Raw genomic sequence first — 19,805 nt, 5'->3', positions numbered from 1 at the left:
GTCTAGGCCACATACTAGGCAGCAGCATGGTTACAGACACACGCAAGAATTCTTTTGATAAAGAAGAAATAATGCACTGGCTGAACAGAATGCTAAATTATGCAAAGGAGACAATGGAACTGTAATAAGGATGGCTGGTGAAGCACCTACAGAGCATATCCTTAATGTTAATGCGATCCCAACATCTTACTGAGAAGTCCTGCTTAATATGGGCTGCCTACTGTAATAGATCAGATTTACAGGCAACAGGAACAAAGGATCAGACAAGGCCAGGAGAAAGAAAAAGAATAAAAATAGTGCAATGAGAGACAAGGCTCAGCACTGAAAAGGAGAGAGGAAGACTTTCATGGGAGAAAGCTTCAGGTGGGGTGGAAAGAGAGCAAGAAAGATATCATGGGGTCGAGTAGAAAGTGAAGGACAGGGACTGTGAAGTCCTCTGATGACCTCTCAGATGATGGCTTCCCAGTAAGGGAGCTCTGCTGCATTTAAGACATCTTCTATTTATTTAAGCAAAAGAGATGTGGCAGGTGTAGTACTCATCATGCATGTGATAATTACATCTTTGGAGCATTATGAGCAACAGCCAAGTGCATTCAGTGCTCCGACAGGTTAGCTGTTCCCCCCGCCCCACTGCCTTACTGTTATGGCAGAAAGCTTTATCACAAGTGGGTGTGATATATATATAGAACAGGACAAGGGAGGAGGAAGAGATTTATATTTAGAGGCTGAATCCAAGAGTGAAACTGAATTTTGGAAACACAAACTGTACAATTACTGTTTTTGAAAATATTATGCCCAAATCTGAAACATATTTTTTTAAAATGACACCTGTGATTAAGAAGCCTGTGCCTTTCAGGATGAGGATTAACTACATTATACACAAAAATGCACTAATGGCATTTTTCAGGCCATCAAATGGCCTCTTTGTGACATTCCAAACTGGCACTTGCCAGGGATTCAGAATGAACCAGATTCTCTGCTATAGGTTTAAACATAGATCTCTTGCACTCCTCATATTCTGGATGTTTTATGTCTTTGGAAGAAAGAGATCTTCCCCAGGTGGGTGCAGCTCTGATATGTCTTGAGAAATACGATTTTTTCCTTTCAAATCATGATATTAGAGCCTATATGACAATTATTTCAGATCACTACTGAGCGTTTTTGTCATAGGATCAGTGTAACTCAGATGAAGTTTTAGAAAGGCAAACTCAGAAATCAGACCTTTATCATTTGAGTAGCTATGTTTAATTTTCTAAAACTCTTCTAAACCTTACGTGGTTGAGGTAAAGTTACCACATGCAAACAAAACAGTGAAATATAAAGATTTTATCAGCGTAAGTTCAGGACAATGAGCATAACTCAGATGTAGTGAGATATCCCATATTCTGAGAGAAAAAGCAGCACAACAAAACCTTGGAAAGCATTTTTCCCTTTCTATCTTCCTGCTGACAGAAGTGCATTTCATTGTTCTAGTAGGGATGCTGGAATCTCTGAAGAGAAGATGCCCACCCCAGGCTCCTTTTTCCACACATTCCTAGGACAAAAGTATACAGTGACATAACATTTTCAGGAATGCATGCTGCATTCCTAATAATCTCTCAGTAAAATGAAGTCTTAGGGTGAAGTTCTACCCTCAGCTACATCTCTGCGATTCATCCTGAAGCAATGGACCTCCAGGCTGTCACATGCAATTACAATACAATTAATACTGCAATATTATACAGTGACACACAATGATCACTTCTCATTTCTGACCATTTATTAAAAGCTTCAAGCAAAACAGAATGGAAGATTGGCTCCAGAGAGCTTGAATTCTGAAGTGGATTGAAATCAAGCACTGAAGAGCATGCTGACCCAAAAGGAGTGATGCTGGATTTAAGAGAGAGGTGGCTGTTTGCTAGCAGCAGTAATAATCTAAAGAATATCCTTAAGAAAACCGGATCTATCTATCTCAAAATTGAGCTGGTTTGCTATTTATTAGGCTTTCCTGAGCTGAGAAACAGACTGGGAAAATGGGCCAGCACTTTAGAATTGAGTGAATAACCCTGCTCTCTCTTTGGCCAGTCAGAGGTAAGGCCCGTCACAGAATCTGAAGCAGGAAGATAATGCCTCCTCCACAAGGGCATGCTGCTGTTCACATACCTAGAACTGACTGTGAATAACAAGAATGCCATGCTTATAAATAAACTGAGGAGCAGTAGTGAATGCTGATATATAATGGTTGCTGCCATGTGTTTTCCTCCTGAAGTCAGCAGAGGTTTCAGAGCTTTTGGTAAACTTTTCTTTCCACTGCTACTGATGTGATTGAGAATTTGGTCCTCAAAGGAATCTGTCTTCTCATTAAGTCAAAACCAATGGCAACTATAGCAAACCTGAAAGCAGAATGAATATTTCCCCTTTACCACTGGCCACTATGCTGATTATTGCAAGAGCTGCATAAGCAACTATACCATAGCCAGAAAAGCACCAAAGGAAAATCACCAATGTTTTGGCTGCCAGAGAAAGCTTCCACTGTCCATAATATTTTAAGGACATAACGTTTTTTGAAACACCAGTGTAGGTTGTTCATTTTGCTCTATCCTATTTTCTTGTTTTAACCCTCTTTGGTGGAAAAGCAATTGAACTGTCCCCCAGATGTATGGAAATCCCAGCCAAGGTGAAAATGCCAAGTGGCTTATTATTTCAGGGAAAGCAGATCATTTTAAGCTCTCTTCCCCTTTGAGCTCAAGTGCTTCAGTTTTCTACCATGGCTCCATGGAACATTAGTTTCCACAAAGGCCTCTTTTTAGCTAAGGCATATATATAAAAGCAAGTTCTATTGTGGCACTCCAGGTCCGCATGGTTGTATTAGAAAATTAGCATTCTGGTTGTACTGGACGATTATATATGCTGCCATCCTGCGCAGAACAGATTACTGTTGATTATGAGCAACAGCCTGTTGGCGGGAATTTGAGGCCTGCTGAGCAGGAACCACAGAGGCTAAGAGAAATTACTCACTGTGGGTATAAGGCTGTCCTGTAAACAGAAACCCATTGCTCCTAGTTATGGGTTTATCTCACTGATACTTGTTGTAGAGAAAACACATTTCTTTACACCTGGAGGCAACAGGTTATTAAAGCTGTGACATGCCAGAATTAAGATAAGTTCCACTTCCAGACATTGACCTTGGGGATAAAAGCTGTTGTGTTTCTACTACAGGGCAGATGTCAGTGCAGTACAAGGCAATATCATGACAGAGATGATATACTGTGGAATTTATGGGACATTTTTCAGTGTCCTATGGAACCCCACAAAAACTTTTTCTAAATTCAGACACCTGATAAAAGTAGCACCCATTTTAGGAAGGGAAATACTCCCTGCCACAGCTCACCCGACAGCAGCCCAATTACTAGGGATGAATATGAATGAAGTTTGTGTTTGCTTGTTTGTTTTAGTTCTTAGTAACTGGATTTACCCAATAAGCAAAGAGTTGAGATATTAGATTCCTCCTGAAACTCCTGCTGGTTTGAAGGCTGGCACTGCTCCAGACAGCACAGCTGATAGTATGGATACTATAAGAAAAGCTCCTTTGAAACAATCAGTATGAGATAGTGTGTGTTTGAGAGGTAGTCTCCTGATCTCACGTAGCATATGTCTCTGTGGAGCTGAGAAAGGCTGTCAGGGAAAATCTCCTTTTCCAAAAGGCATGCTTGAGCCTGGCTTCTCAAGCAGATCTTTCTGTCATTCACAGATGATGCCTTTCAAAGCTCTACAGCTTTTTATAAGAACAAAAAGAACAGCCAGTAATTCAGAGTTATCGTTAATAAAAATGCTTTTTCCTTCAGTCTCCGAGGTACATTTTCTTTTTCTTCATTCTGATGGCAAGGTCCGTCTGTAACCATGGTGGTGGTGTTGCTGAGGTGATTAAATGCCCTAACAGCCTGATGCCACTAAATAAATAAACATATTACCTCTGCCTCAAAATCTCCCTGATACTTCAGTCATGTCTAGCTGCAGCTTGCCCAGTGCAGTCTCTGACCCCTGGAAAAAATGTGCTTATAGTAAGACAATGGTAACTTTTGGCCACTGGGTAGGCATTTTAGTAGGCTGGTTAAAATGAAGAGTCATCTGAAACTCAACATATGAAACTCAACAACTAAACAAAAAACTTCCCTAGCCATTTCAATTCTAAAAACAAACTTCACAGGGCAGATGACTGCTCAGGATTTTGGAATTAGCCTTCAACTACCATAAACCAGGATGTCATGATCACAATCATTAATACTTACTGAAAGTTCACTGGTACTACATTAGGAACACATCTGAAAAGCTCAACTTCCCACAAGAACTACTTCTATCCTTGAACAGTATTGAGTTAATTACTGGAAGCCCTGACTAAATTCTGATGCTCTAAGTGAGGTTCCATCAAAGTTACTGCTCAAACCAGTTCTGAAATCCTTGCTTATATTTTATATATTCCTACTGGAATCAGAGTTCAAGACAAATCAGAATTTACCAATAAGAGAGGAATTTGCAGCTCCGAAATAAAACCAGGAAGCACTGACAAAATTTGTATTTCACTCTAGACTTTCAAATACTATGATAGAGTCATTCGTTTTCCTGGTCGAAGGCTCCCATTCATCTCTTAGAGATGAAAAGCAATCTCTGTGAGGCCTTGAGGATTTTGAATGTCCTTGGGTAGGGGCTTAAAAAAAGCCCCTTTCTCAATAACAGATTTCAATTTACCTACTATATGCCACCTATTTTCAAATGAAGCGGAATGTGGCAAGGAAACCGTTTATCTCTCTCAATCTTATATGTACTGCTTTGGGGACACTTAGGCACTATTTTAAGATTTACAACATGGGAAGAAGAAAAAACGAGGTTCCATTTTCCTGTCATCTTTCTTTTCTTTGTTAAAATGCACTGGACATAGCTACCCCTTCTCCTAACGCTGTAGGCATAGTGAGCACTGTGCCAGACCACAGGACTGTCATTCTCCTGTGGATATGTTGGATCATTTTCAGTAAACTCCATTCTAAGTCATGATTATGTTTAGAATTGGGTTAACCTTCAGCTCTCCTGGCCACATTCCAGTTCACAGAATTATGTTCTCCTTGCGAAAACTCCCCATACTGTTCAAGCGCAAAACAAGTTATCCCTCATACACCTCCTTATACACTTGTGTCCTTTCCCCTTGCGTTTTTAAACACCTGTCACATTTTACCCTGAAGATAGCTAAACTCTAATACTGTGAAAACAATCGTTGCACGTACAATTCATGAAGTGTTTGAGGATCCTTTGGGATTAAGGACATTAAATGAATGCAAACTGTAATATTAAAAATATATGCAACTTTATCTTAACAGTTGCCATTGTTGTTGGCACTGTGTAGCACCAGGGGACCCATTGTGTTAGGAACCGTAACTGCAGAATAGAGATGGTTCTCCAAATTGGATCCAGATGGAAGAAGTGGTCACATATTCAGCTGCTGCTTCCTATAATGTGACAAGAGCACAGGCAGCTCAGCGATGTGCTAAAGAGAGAGCTACAGCTGCCTTAGTGCTGTGAATAGACCTTGACTGGTTACTTCTGAAAAGAGTTTATAATCGAAACCAGACTCAGCAGGTAGACAACAGCAAGCAGGAGAAGGAAAGCTATCATAATTTCTTCTAGGGTTTGTAAGCCACTGGCTGACGCTTCCAGGAGAGCAGATTGAATTTATAACATATTCCACATATCACGTCTTGTAATGCAGATAAGATCGCTTCCTCTTCAGTTTGTAGAGGAGAAGGCCAGGAGTGTGTGGGGGAGATACAATCAAGGTTTATGAAAACATGAAAGTGATAGATTAGCTGAACGCAGAACTGTTGATCACCAGATCTCACAGTATAAGGAGGAAAGGGCATCAACTGAAAGTCGTAGTATATCAGCTTAAAACAGATACACTAAACTACTTGTCTACGCAGCAGGTAGCGAGCAGCTGAAACTTGCTGCCACAGGAGATTGTGAGGACAGGCAGCATTAGCAGTTTCAGATAAATCCATGGCTGACAGGTCCATAAATGGCCACTAAAGGCAAAAAGGAGAAGCATCTCTTCTAAGATCTCTAATACAGCTAACATGAATTCAGGAGCAGTAAAGTGGATTGAAAGGCAGGAAAAGACCAGGCTTGTGTGCTTCCCCTCCCATCACTGTCAGGGTCTGAACACTGGGCCACAGGTCTGACGAAACAATTTTTCTTATATACTTATGATCAGCAGTTAACCAAACAGAAGGGCTCAAAGTATGTCCAAGGACAGGACAGAGCCTCAAAATATTCCAGCATAGTGCTTAGTCCAGTTTTCATGGAAATTAAGGGGGGGCGTTTAACATATTCCCTGGCAGCATAAGGTCTATTCTTGTTTAAGTCATGCAAAAGGGAAGAAAGGACTCCTCTGGTCTATTCATGCTCTCTGTGAAGTTAAAAAACATGCCTTACAGTATAAATGTCTTCCATAAGTGCTATCTCATGTGTTGTTGAGTCTGTCTACTTACTACAATGGTGTGATTTTGAGGAGGCTTTACATCCTCTGAACTGCTGCATTTACTTTTCACTATGATGTTGTGCTCAGCACTTTAAGGGTGTAATTCAGACTGCAGGATGGGAGCTATCATGTTTGTATTTCTATTACAAGGCACTTTACAGTGCCTAGGAATCATGAGAGAAATTAAAATATACCAGTCAATTCCACTGTTTGGTCTGCATATACTGAATTCGATTAACTATCACTAAAGACAAATTTTAAAACAAGAACACTTATCCTTCACTTCTTTCAGCTACTACGCAAACTCAGCTCTTCTTATTGTGGGAATTCTGTAATTTATTTATATCTGTGTAATCCCAGAGGCTCTCCACTAATGTCCAGAGTGAGTTTACCCTGCAATTAAGAACTGGGATCAACAGATCTTCTCCACCCTCTTTTCACCCATAGTGTGGTTTCCTTCCCCTTAAAGAGTCTGACATTTGCCTTGGCTTTAAACCACCAAGCTCAAGCCAGCACCTACACACATGTAACTGTGTATATGTACTCACGCTAGCCTAGCACCGCAGTTTTCGCCTTCAATATCTGCTCCAGGGACGTTGTCTGTGTTCACGGACTCAGTCTCACTGGTGGGCATGCTCACTGTAAGAGTCAAAGGGAAGAAAAAGAGAGGGTTGTCTATTAGAACCTGACACATCTATTAATGAATCACATCAGTCTTACTGAAAAGACCCTCAGCTGCAGCTCCCGAGGAATAAGCACTTAGCTGAGCAAGTCTGCTGCCTCCCTGCACAGACAAGGCTGGGCAGGTAGATTTTTGGAACATACATTGGTTACTCAAATGCTAAAGAAAGGGGAAAAGTTAGCTGCTTGCTCTCTCTTTAAAACAGTTCCTAGGAACTGTTTTGAATGAGAATTGCTGAAAATTAGAGAATCTAGCAAAACCAAGAAAGAAGCATTTGCTTAATTCAGTGAAAACTTAAGAAGATGCCTCTTTCCCTGCACCAGCCCAACCATCTTACTGCCCTCCCCAGTCTCTTCTGGAGTGGAGTGCAAATAACAAGTACCAGACTGATAGGTATTCAGATAAAAGGTTTCAGTTGGCCTCATAGCAAGTTCCACATAAGTAACACTGATGGTTTATCTGTTGTATACTACTGTTAACAGGTTTTAACCTTACACTTAGAGCCTGAACTTATAGAGATAAAGAGGGGAATTCAAACTCTCAGACCCTTTCAGATATTACCAACAAAGAAACTAATGAATATGAACTAAAACAGAGATTTCATTTTGACACTCATCAAATAAGAACTGGACAGAATCTCCTACACTTTTACAGAAGTGTCATGGAAAAACCATCAAATGAAAGCAATCTTAGGTGTGAACCTATCTCACTGGGATTCAAGAAGGTGTCGCATCTTCCATCCGTTATGAGATATGAATATTTTATTTGGTTCTGTAGATGAAAAAGATTAGCTGTTTCCATTCCATGAATTTATCCCAGCTCCTATACCAGCTGTAACTCCCTCAACATACTAACATTGAACTCATGGTGGGAGAAAGGACAGCATTCAGTGTGTACTCCTCCCTTTCCACCTCTTTTCAAATATACAGAAAATGATACTTCCAACTGAAGAGTTGGAAGAGTTAGGTCTCTCAGATGGGATGTATATCACAGGTGATCTTGACAGTATGCACTATTAGCTGTGGGAGAGGCTTCTAATGGCTCGTCAAAATAGGATACCCATTGATAATAAAATATCTAATATCGGGCCCTTGATAAAAAAAGAGACAGAGTAAATATGCTCTGCATTCCAGTTGGGCAGATGTTTAATGAGCTATGGGCACAGACATCCTTTCAGAAGCTAGAAAGATATCAGAAGCTTCTTCCAAAGAGGTCCTGGGTTCCTGCTTTGAAAGCATTATGATAGAAATGCCCCTCAGAATCTTTCCTGCACTCCATCCCAATAATGCAAATGCCTCCAACGTATGTCTTTGGAAATCTATAAGTTCTTGTACTGTGTTATTCAGGAACACAGACCATATGAAATAATGGTCTCTTTAGCACTCTTTACATAACCATGAAATATTGTACTCTAATAGTGCCTGTTTCTTTACAAAGACTAGATATTTTAATAATCTTGTCTGTTCAGAAAGGTGAATAAAGAAATCAACCGGATTCATATTTTGATGTGCACAGAAGAGTCAAGTAAACTGTAAGAAAAAGAGACATTCATAATTAAAATTTTCAGTCCAGACGAAGCCCTTCAGGAAAAAAAACCAAAACATTGATATTTGGCAAGTCATCTTTGAGGATGAGGTAAAGCACTTTCAAGACATATTTGAGCTTATTTGCAAATGGGAAACAATCTTGAAGACATTAGCAAGAGATTGATTTGCAGAACAGCTTATTATCTTGAGTGCATGAAGAGGACACTGCACAAGCAATAGCAAAAGCAAGGCACGCACATGCAGAAATATACAAAGATACATTATGTGTCAGTCTTTATAGAGATATATAGACAAACACACATACAAATATACGTAGTGTGGACACAAAGTGCAGTGGAACATTACCATGGGTTTCTGTGGAGTGACTAAACCAAGAAAACTTTTCTTTCTTCTTATCAGGCAAGCCAGCTGGAGTGCTTCCTTTCACAGACAAGATGGTCAAGTACCAGGAACAAGACATCAATAGAGAACATGCAGCCAGTGACAGGCAAAAGAAAAAAACAAGGAACTCAGCTTGCACATGACATCCACTTCTGTCAGAAAACTTCATCATGTGAATTAAAAGTACAAAATGAAAAAATAAGATATATAAAAGTAAAAAATATTATAACAGACCATCAGAGGATAACCTCCCCTTGCTTTGTGCTCTTTTTTATATTTGTCTTCTGAGAACATGAAGTGGTTGAATTTAAGTTTATGGGTCAATCTTTTTTCTAGTAATTTCAGTGGCAAAACTCTTCTTGACTGACAGTCTGAACTACTGAAATCAATGAGTCTAAGGCAATCACAACATGTTCCAAAGTTTCCCCTGATCCTTAGGGCCAGGATCTGGACAAGCCCATTTTCGAATGAGATTTCTTGTTCTTTTTTTCCTAAAATTTTCCAACATCAAGAAATTTTCCAAAAGTGATGGAGCTGCTAAAGAAAAATTGTTGGGATGATCACATTTCTCTGTCTTTTCTCTGTTTCAGGCTAGTTGCTGGCACTAACTCCCAGGCACTTACTACACTGCACTGCTGGAAAATGTTAAGGACAGTAAAAAGTGTTACGAAGTTATCATGTATAAGAAGAATGATGGCCAAAAGTTAAAGGCCAGGACAGACAGGAGATGGAGACTGTAATCCCAAATGTGGTATGTTCTCAGCAGGACAATCACGTAATTTTATGTGGCACCTCACTTCACCTTCAATATCAGGGATAGTCATGTGCACAGCTGCTATGAGGTTCATTCAGGCCGATTAACAAATCCTGAAACAGAAGTTGCCGCAGAAGATTTACATATAAACTGGGGCTGAATACGAGATGAAGTAGACCAAATACTGCCCACACAGCTTTCTTATCTGATTCAGATCTTAGAGACACAGACCTTGTGCCCACACCCTCGCTCCAGTCTAGAAACAAAGGAGGCATTTTTTGCAGTCAGGGCAATTAATTATTGGAACCATGTACCAAGAATGCTGGTGGCGAATCCACCACAGGAATGTTTTAATCGTGAAGAGATGTTTTTCTAAATGGTGGGCTCTAGTCCAGACCAGAGCTATGTTCAGGATCATGCTATATGGACTATGCCATCTCAGTGACCACTTCCTCCTTGTAAATTTGGAAGCTGAGACAAAAGTGCATTTCCTCCTACCTAGGCACAAAGTGACTTAGCAGTGGAAATTCTGGTGCCTGATCTCCTGCTCCATATGTGATCAGTGACTTATGCACTCTTACAGCAGTCGCTCCCTGTCAACTTCAAAAAATCAACTCCTTGTACCCAGATCAGAGGTCCCCACAGGGCTGGGTTCTGCCAGATGCAGTGTGTACCTTGACCTTGAAGCAGACCCATAGATTTTCCTTCTACCACAAGCTTTGCCCTGCAAGGCACTTCAGTATCCAAACTACACCACAGCCACTGTATCCCCATGCATACAATTCAACTGTGCACCTAATACCTTGGGGTATTAAGTTATACCTTAGGGCATTAGTTTAATGACTAGAAACCTATACTGTAGATAGGTGACTCCTTGGCATACGTGAGAGGAGGTTGTTAAAGGAATGAGAAGAAATTTCCACTAGACAGTATGCCTTTGCATGACTGCACCAGGAGCAGCAGTGGAGCTAACAGTGAGAAGAGCACACTAAGCAGGAATTTTGCTTCAGACCAAACCAAGCCATATCAAACCAAACCAGAGTAGCGAACTACTAACAACCACGCATGGCTAGGATACCTCTGGGCAGCCTGGTCTAGAGGTTGGCAATCCTGCCCACAGCAAGGGGGTTAAAACTAGATGATCTTTAAGGTCCTTTTCAACCCAGGCCATTCTATGATGATACCACAGAAGTTATTATGCAGTTATGGCGGCTTTGCTTACGTGGTGATCTTTTCTTGGGTTTATCTTTGGTCATCACATCCATAATTCACTTAGGTTAATGAAATCTCCCATTAATTACACATTCTCAAGGCATTATAGGAACTTCTTTTCAAAGGGAAATGAAACAACTTTTTAAAGGCATGCAGGTATTTCATTGTTTCAGCAGAATGCAAACCATAACGACCAGTATGTTTTATACTCTACAGTCACTTTGAAATATTTGCACTTCTTACATCTCTCCACAGTGTGGCTCATCTCTGAATACAGAATTTTCCTCCTGGACTACCTAAACTCTGATTTTACATTTCGCTGCTTCCTTAAAAATAAACCTGAGATATGCTTCATGTTGTGTTAATTCTAGCTCTGAAACTCAGTAGACAGGAATAAGGACAAAGTCTGCAGCCGGTGAATGCCTGCAGACAGATGTGCAAGACCCTTTTAGAGCCTCTGTTCCATGTCACTGGCATCAAGCTTTGATAGCAGCTCTACAGTTGCACTAACATATGTCCCTCCAACCAAATGCCCTGTGGACATGTAATAAATTACTAGATGGCAGGTTGCCAAGAGATAGCCAACTGCTCAAGTAAGAAGATAGCTCTTTCAAATGCCCTTCTGTGTAGCACTGAAATATTTTGTCCTTTTACACACTTAGAGAATAATATATACTCCCAGTTCAGAAATATCACTGCCACTGTTGCATTTTGCATTTATGGCAGACTTGTCATCTTGGCAGTGGAAGTAATTCTAATATTCAGATTTATCTCCATGGATTATAATGTCGCCACACTTGCTTGTTGCTGAATCTGACTTTAATGAATCTTGCTGTGAGAATTTAAAACCCGGAGAAGATGATCCCTGGGCAAATGATACCAGGTTCCACAAACATAGACAGAGCATATACTTGTCACAGATGTTAATAGGATACACTACTAAATGACTATGCAGATCTTGACATTAGTTTTAGAACTGGATATGTCAGAAGCCATTCACATTGTCTGACTTCACATCTCTGATTCAGCTATTTGAGTTAAGCTCCAGAGACAGAGAGGTTCCTATCACAGGTTTTCTGAGCAGCTCCCTCCACCACATGGACAGGCTGGGCATTTAACTTAGACATTTACACTGGGTACCTCACTTGAAACAGTGTGATAACTTAACAGTGTGTACACTCATATTCAGAGAGACCTGCAGTGAGTTCTCAGGTTAAGAAAAGGAAAAATACACCTGACTGTGTATTTTGATATGCTCATTAGGACACCAGTTCTTCCAGCACTCTAGTTTCTGCTGGTATTGTATGACATTGGAAAATAAGGGTAAATCACCCCCTTTTGCCCACGCTGGTATTTGAGATCAGATTAACCTGATATCACTCTGCCACTTTATTGTGTAACCTTGGCCATATGACCAAGTCTTTCTATGTATCTGTTCAATTTCTATAAAATGGGGATTATAATTCTGCACTCACCTTGCAAATCTCTTTGCGATCTGCAGATGAAACACATTACAATAAGCCCTAAATACTATAGTTATTACTGATGCTAATGCCTCCCAAGTGGGAGTCTGCAGAACTATAAAGCAAATCTAAAGAGCAAAGAAGTCCTGTGAATTCTCCAGCTGAGATTTAAGACTTCTTTTTTCCATCAAGCACAACAAGAATAAATTACAATAACCAGGCTGCTCCCTTTAACAGAATGTGCATCAAGTGAATGACTTTGTCTGCCCTAAAAACCCTGCTTCCCGAGGTGCCTCTCCTGCCCATCATTCCATGAATGAGTTTACGGACAGCTGTCAGAATCTCAATAAGCTCATCTTTTTTTTTTTTTTCCTGTGGAGAGCTCTCATTTTAATTAATATGTGAGTATTGCTTAGCTTTCCTCTTCTTATTGCCTGTTCGGAAATGCTGCACTCATTCGTCTCATTCATTAATGTAAATAAGATACAGCTTTTATTCTGCTACACGCATACGGTGTCTCAGGAACAATCAGTGAGCATGTTCTTAAATGTGAGCAGCATGCACAGCATAAACCATGCAGAGGTAAGTGACTAGTTTTCTCTAGATCTATTTCTGATTTTCTTTTCCAGGAAAATATAACAGTTGTGGCTTGGGAACACTTCCAGAGTTTCTGTTTGGAAAGGGAGCTCAGCTCTGCAATAGGAAGGCTTCGACAGGAGAAGAGGAAAGGGAACCTGGAACCAGGCTCTTGGTTACGTACCTCTCAAAGATAGACACGATGCATCAGTGAATCTAACACGATAAAAAAAAAGCCCAGAAAAACTATGGAAACTCTTATCAAGGACTCAGAGGCCAACACCCATAAAGATGGCATTACATGCACAACATAGCATTAAATACATGTAATACAAACACTCTGAGCAACCTAATTGTGGATTACATACAAATGACTGCAATTGGCAGGAGAGAGCTTGAGCTGCAGTTTCACTCAAGGTCAAATCCAGGAGAGCAATAAAGAGCTGTGAAGTGGTTGTCAGTTACATCTGCTTCAGTCAAAAAACTGAAAGGCTTTTGGTAAAAAGACCTTGACGCCAGTGTGTACCAGCAGCAAAGATGGAGCAGCTGGGATGTAGCATAGGGCTTGCTGTTGCAGTAAAAATGGGCTGAGAAGACTGATGCAGCACAGGTTACCAACAGGAGCAGGGGAAGGAACATTGCCAATACTGAGATGGAGTATTGGAAGTCTGACATTTCATTTATATATAAATTATATATTTCACAATATAAATTGCAGCACCTATGTTTCATGTAAAAAGACTTGCTTTCACATGTCCTTTTCCCTTCCAGAGTGTCACCACAGGCACGTATACTTTCTATGACACTGAGGAGACACAGCCATGGGCTTAGTGAACTTATATGATCCACAAAGAGGAACAGGAGAGAGAGAGAGAAAGAGAGATCTGTGTCAGCTGTGCAGGCATGTGATTAAGAGTTCTATCATTAACACATGCAGATTACTGTGCGCTTACAAATGCATTACCTTGCCACCAGTTAATCTTCTTGGGACTTATTTTAGTACAACAAACATCTTGGCTACCTTAAACAGCTGCCAGTTTTCTACTTTTTACAGTACTATTGACAGCAATACACATCGTTCCACAAATACTTCTTTGTTTTACCCAGTGAGAGGAATGCACATTTCAGAGAAGCACAGACAAACTTCTGGCCCTGAGAAGAGATGGCCTTTACAAGCCTCTGACATGCTCTGATGTGTATCTGAAAGGAAGAACTCTAAACCCTCTTTGCGCATCCCTGCAAGGAGGGCAGAGTTATTTTTTGCATAACCTGTGGTAGCTCAAATAACTCAGAAGCACAGGGCCTTCCAGAAAGGAGTTTAACTCTGTTAAGAAAAGGCAAAATGAATGGTTTCCCCGGGTAACTGCTGGTTCTGCTGTGCTAACACCTAAGTCTGCATTAGGAGCCCATTCACTGCTGTGCAGTTTCTCCCTTCAGGAGCTATGAGAGCAACCTGCTTTAAACCCTGCAGCTGAAGGACAGATAGGTTGGGTCACAGGGAGATAGAGCTGCTACCAGAACAGATCTAGAAAGATGTCTCTCCCCTAAATCTGGACTGTTCTATGATATCCTAAAACTTGTATTCTCATCTGATAAATGTTTTGTATTGTTTACTTTGCTAGGAACAACAGCCAATGCACCAAAGTGCTAGGGATTGAATTGCCAGGATGTGGTTTATAGCCTCAGTTTCTGGTGTCTGTCTAATACTTCTTAGCAACGTCTCTAGTTTCCCACAGAATTCAATAAAATAATAAAAAGAATAAAAACATTTTTAAAAAGGAAAAAGGAAAAGAAAAAAGATAAAAGCCAGGGAAACACAGGGGATCTATGACTCTTTCAACAATATTTTGTGATAGTGAAGAAATCAGAACTGCACATTCTGAACGTGTCTGCAAGATCTCTCTCTCATTCTTTAAGATTTTTAACAGAAGAAGGTGGGGTAAGCAGCAGTGCCACCAAATGTGCTTGAATCTACCCGATAAATGATACATGGACACAAGAAGCAGGAGCACCTTGCTTGAAAATCAAAAAGATTCTAATATTGTAGGCATCTAACAAATGAGTGCATGAGAGCTGCAAACACTGTAGATTATGCATTGGGAAGGGATCCAAAGGTTGATGAAACAAAATGAATAAAATAATTAGCAACAAAGTGCCCTGAAGAGAGAATAATCAGCAACTAAAAAGAAAAAATATCCCTCTGACTTTCATCACTTTTGTCCCTCTAATAATCACGAGGCTACTTATATTTTGCTCACTTGCATTGTTATTAGTGGAAATTATCAGCACAAAAGCTTCAAGCCCAAGTGTGGTTAATGCAGGTCATATGTTTCCTTAAATTTCTGTGCATGAGGGAACTTCTGCATCTGCCCATCCACAGAAATATACACCTGGGTGGTGAATCAGTAACTTTGATGAGGATCTCTACTTCAGCAAAAGCATCTTTGTTCTTTCAGTTCACAGCCCTATGAATCTATCTTCCCTGCAGAGTCTGGGAGAAGCAAAAAAATTACAGAAGCCAGTTCTAACTTGATCTGCTTAGGTCATCAGAAACACTCCAGGGAGTGCTGCTCACCGCCTAGATTGCCAAGCTTTAAAGTGACTGAGATGCAGCACTAGCTGTTTTATGACATCCCTGTCTGTCACAAGCCATTTCAAGGTTGGTGACACCTGAAGACCTGGCAAGTGGTCTCCGATCCGTGAGCTAGAGCACATAAGAGGATGTGTCAGGACAGAGGGGACTGTGCTTGTGTTTGGATGCTTCAGTGAGTCGGGAGCTCACAGCGCAAATCTTTCCCAAGGGGAGCTTACGCAGCCCTGCGGCTGGGAAGTTTGGGCAGGGATTGTGCCTGGGGTGAGAGAATGAGAAGAGAGGTCTCCCTGAGGACTGTCTTGTATTGAAGATGGAAATTATTCTCTTGGAGGCTGGCTCTTGTTGGCAGAATATCATGCAAATGAAAAGTGAATGTGGGGGACAAATTCTATTATTTCAAAGGACAGTCAGGGCACCTAGGCAGAGGACGGGTCACAGGTGAAGAAGCTGCTGGAAAGAACAACAGCAGTGACTGAATATTTAATTTGAAATACGCCTGCAAGCTGCAAGAGTGGCATACATATATCCAATATTTAAAGGGGGATATAAGAAAAAAGGGGACAGACTATTACAACAGACTTCAGTAAGATCTGTTTTGATAGGACAAGGGGAAATGGTTTCAAACTAAAGGAGGGAAGATTTAGATTGGATATGAGGAAAAGGATTTTTACAGTAAGGATGGTGGTGAGGGACTGGAACAGGCTGCCACCATCCAGGGTGGATGCTCCATCCCCGGAGACACTCAAGGTCAGGCTGGACGGGGCTCTGAGCAACCTGATCTACCTGTGGGCGTCCCTGTTCATTGCAGGGGAGTTGGACCAGAGGGCCTTTAAAGGTCCATTCCAACTCAAACAATTCTATGATTCTATGTTAACTGCATGCTGGAAGATGCAATTTACGAGTGGCTCAGGCAGTGCCTGAGGGAGATTAATTCTCAGTAAGTGCAGACATTTTCTAATAGCAGTCTTCATTCCAGATGCATGAGAAAGATCGTGGGTAATGCCTTCCTGATGGTGAATAATCAAGCAGTTCCACTCACTGGTCGATGGGTAAGGTAAACACATGCATTAGGTACAGGTCAGTCTCAAGACAGGGCTGTGTGAATGTGCTGGACCCTTGCTAGTATTCATAGATCTCACTAACAGATTCTATTCAGTTTCATGATCTGAAATGGAAATCACCTCTTCTATTATGAAATGCACATAAATTTCCGTTTTTAAGCCCTACTCTGTTACTTTTATTCTGTGCCTAGTAAATAAAATGCTTGCAATTTTGTGTGCTGCTCCTGCATGTAGTGTTCTTTCAGACACTTTTGCTAACATAATGACTAGTCTGATACTAGACACTATTATCACAATACCGTGAGTCAGAAGCATGAGACATGCTAGCTGGGCAGGCTGTGTTACTGTGCAGCCAGGAGAAAAGCAAAGAATTGAAGTTAAAGAGTTTCGTCCTTAAAGTCAGCTTGTCAAACCAGTAATTAAAGGTTTTACATCTCTTGAGTAGGGCACTGAGAATAGGTCAATTACCCCAATCCAAAGGAACAGGCATTTTATATTAGCCTAGAAATAATAGATTCTTAGTTTGCAAATACTGGTAGCACTCAGGAGAGTGAGGGACTGATAACAACAGCTTGAGCTGAGCTTAGTGTGGGCAGGTGTTATGCAAGCTTCCCTCACACAGCTGTGTTAAAGCAAGTAATTAGTGACCTGACATAGCCCTGTTATTCTGCACATGGTTCTTCAAACAGCTAGATAATACACTTACATTTTGATCTGCACATCTGCGAGCATCCATGCAACTCTGCCACTGAAGAAATGTTTAGCCCTTCTGCTACTTCAGCCTCTGGATTTTAATGCTGTTGGTAACCTCTCCATCCTGATCTCCACTGATTCCCACATGTATCTACCTATCTGTGGGTCCCCCGCAGACCCCTACAGTTTGCTCTTCATAGAATCACAGAATCATCAAGGTTGGAAAAGAACACTAAGAAGATTTAGACCAACTGCCAACCCGTCACCACCATGGCCACTAACCATGTCCCTCAGTGCCACACTTAGAAGGTCACATTTGACTGCAGTCCTTCAAGCAGGCAAGGAGGAGTGAGGTACGTCATGCTGTGCCTTGTGAACCGTGTACATGGAAATGAGGATGTAAGCAGCACTACAAACATCCACGGATCATTCAGCTGAATTTCGATGCAGGCCTCAAGATGTGAAAGGCCAGTTGTCTCATCTGCTGACTTACCTCTATGATCCCGCTCACTGAAGAGCTGCTGTAGTCAGCAGGCAGACTCAGTGCCACGGCTATTTTCAGTTCCCCAGCTGGAAATATTTCCCTATCCCTGCCACCTCTCTGGGCTTGATGTTGTTTATGAGATAACCGAGATGAGAGACCTGTTTTTCTTCTCAGGAGCAAACTCGACCAGAGCTTTTTATCCTATTAGCAGACTGTACTGGAGTGGATGGGAAGTTTCTCACTCAGTAAGTAAAAGTGAGTGGTCACAGTGCAAGCGTGTGACTGCTCCTCCATCACAGCCGTGCCTGTATCAGGGTCCTGCCACAAGCTTTCCAGGCTTCCACCAAAGCACTGAGTGCCATTCACAGCTGTCAATCCTCAGCTGTGCCAGCACTGGCTATCAGATCAGTCACACACACACTGCTCAGCTGTGTAATGTCACCCAGATAGCCTGTCACCATGCTGTGCTACAGGGAGATCACTGCCTCACTGAGCTCCCATCAGCTACAGCTCATCGCACTGCTCCACCGTGCTGCCATCACAACAGCAGGGCCAGCTTTCTAACCCTACTTGCGCTTAAAACAAAACACTATTATTTTTGCCTCCTCGAGTGACTGCTTGTGAATCCATTTAAGAAAGCAATGAGCTGCTGGAGCTAAGACAGCTGTCAGAGGCAGGGAAGGGGAGGATACGACGCTTCCCCAGGGGAGCTCTGCTAATGCACCTCCTGCCTCCCTCAGCCTGCCCCAGCTTCTCAGGGTTTTCCAGTTTGACCCCAGCTCTTGGTCTGGGCCAAGGAACGCAAGGTCTGGACCTCAGTAGTTATCGCATAAATCTTCAAGTTATAACACAAAGTATAAAAGGAAAGAAAAAGAGACAGGTGAATAGGTCCCAATGAGTACACACTTAGACCATGGGGAAAAAAGCTCACAGAAGAACAGCTTCTATTACCATTGGCCCTATCATGCTCTTCTCTCTATCAAAAACACTATTCAGATGCTGAGCTTACAAGAACCACACTGAGGTTTCTAGCAGTACCAAGTTTTTCCAGAAGACGTTGCTCAGACCACACTCAGTTGGCTCTTATGAGGCACCAAATGGCATTTTGGATGTCCCACCTCAGCTGTGATCTCCCAGCTAGCACAACACTAAAATATAAAGCCCGAACTGCTATATTTTATCTGCCAGTCTATACTGAAAGCCTTGCATACCATGAAGTGTCTAAAGTGGTATTCACTTCTATACTAGCTTTGCTTTCCTGTTAAAAGAAAGAAAAAAAGGAACTATAAAATTATAATACTGCCTTTTGCCTGTTCAGACTTCTTGGAGCCAAAACTGTCTTTGGTTTGCATACATACCCCTAATTTTTATTTGTGTGTATACAGTGTCAGGCACACTTTGGCTCTGATGTCATCTGGCACTAATGTAACATGACTGATACTCACCCCCAGCAGTTGTTCCTAACTCCAAACATACGCTCCCTGTCCCTCAGCCATCACTGCTGAACACCATAGCCTCTCTCCTGACAGTTCGTTATACCACATAAAAAAGTCCTCGGGGTTTCAGCTGCTATCAGTCCCGCTCCACTGATGCTTTTCTCTCGGTGGAGAGACACTTAAGGCTACATCCACGATAATTGTTTTTCAAATGTACACCATTGGTCAATCTTACTGACTTCAGCAGGAAATGCTGAACACTCCACAGTTTTGAAAATCATTCTGTAAATGCCCTTATAGAGATTCAAGAGTATACTTTAGGCCTTTACTTAAAAAAACTGGCCTTGCTGTATATATATATATATTCAGATTGAAGGTTTATGGTATTTTTTCTTAAAATTTTCTGTAGAGTGCATGG

The 19,805-nt window shown here is 41.4% G+C and overlaps 1 protein-coding gene across 18 annotated transcripts in view; it reads right to left on the bottom strand.

The window, feature by feature from the left end:
• CACNA1C (calcium voltage-gated channel subunit alpha1 C) overlaps positions 1-19,805 on the bottom strand; it is a 429,930-nt gene that overhangs the window by 113,145 nt on the left and 296,980 nt on the right. For 10 of the 18 annotated variants that reach the window (XM_021389984.1, XM_021389880.1, XM_021389870.1 and 7 more), the window contains 2 exons: positions 9,080-9,154; positions 7,054-7,144 (listed from right to left, as the gene is read on the bottom strand). In XM_021389984.1, coding sequence (XP_021245659.1) covers positions 7,054-7,144; positions 9,080-9,154 — 166 coding nt within the window. The remainder of the gene's footprint in view (positions 1-7,053; positions 7,145-9,079; positions 9,155-19,805) is intronic. The other 8 variants (XM_021389936.1, XM_021390008.1, XM_021389927.1 and 5 more) reach the window with 1 other exon arrangement.

Source organism: Numida meleagris, chromosome 1 (assembly GCF_002078875.1).
Source record: "Numida meleagris isolate 19003 breed g44 Domestic line chromosome 1, NumMel1.0, whole genome shotgun sequence".
Taxonomy (NCBI): domain Eukaryota; kingdom Metazoa; phylum Chordata; class Aves; order Galliformes; family Numididae; genus Numida; species Numida meleagris.
This window is presented reverse-complemented; position numbering and strand designations above follow the sequence as displayed.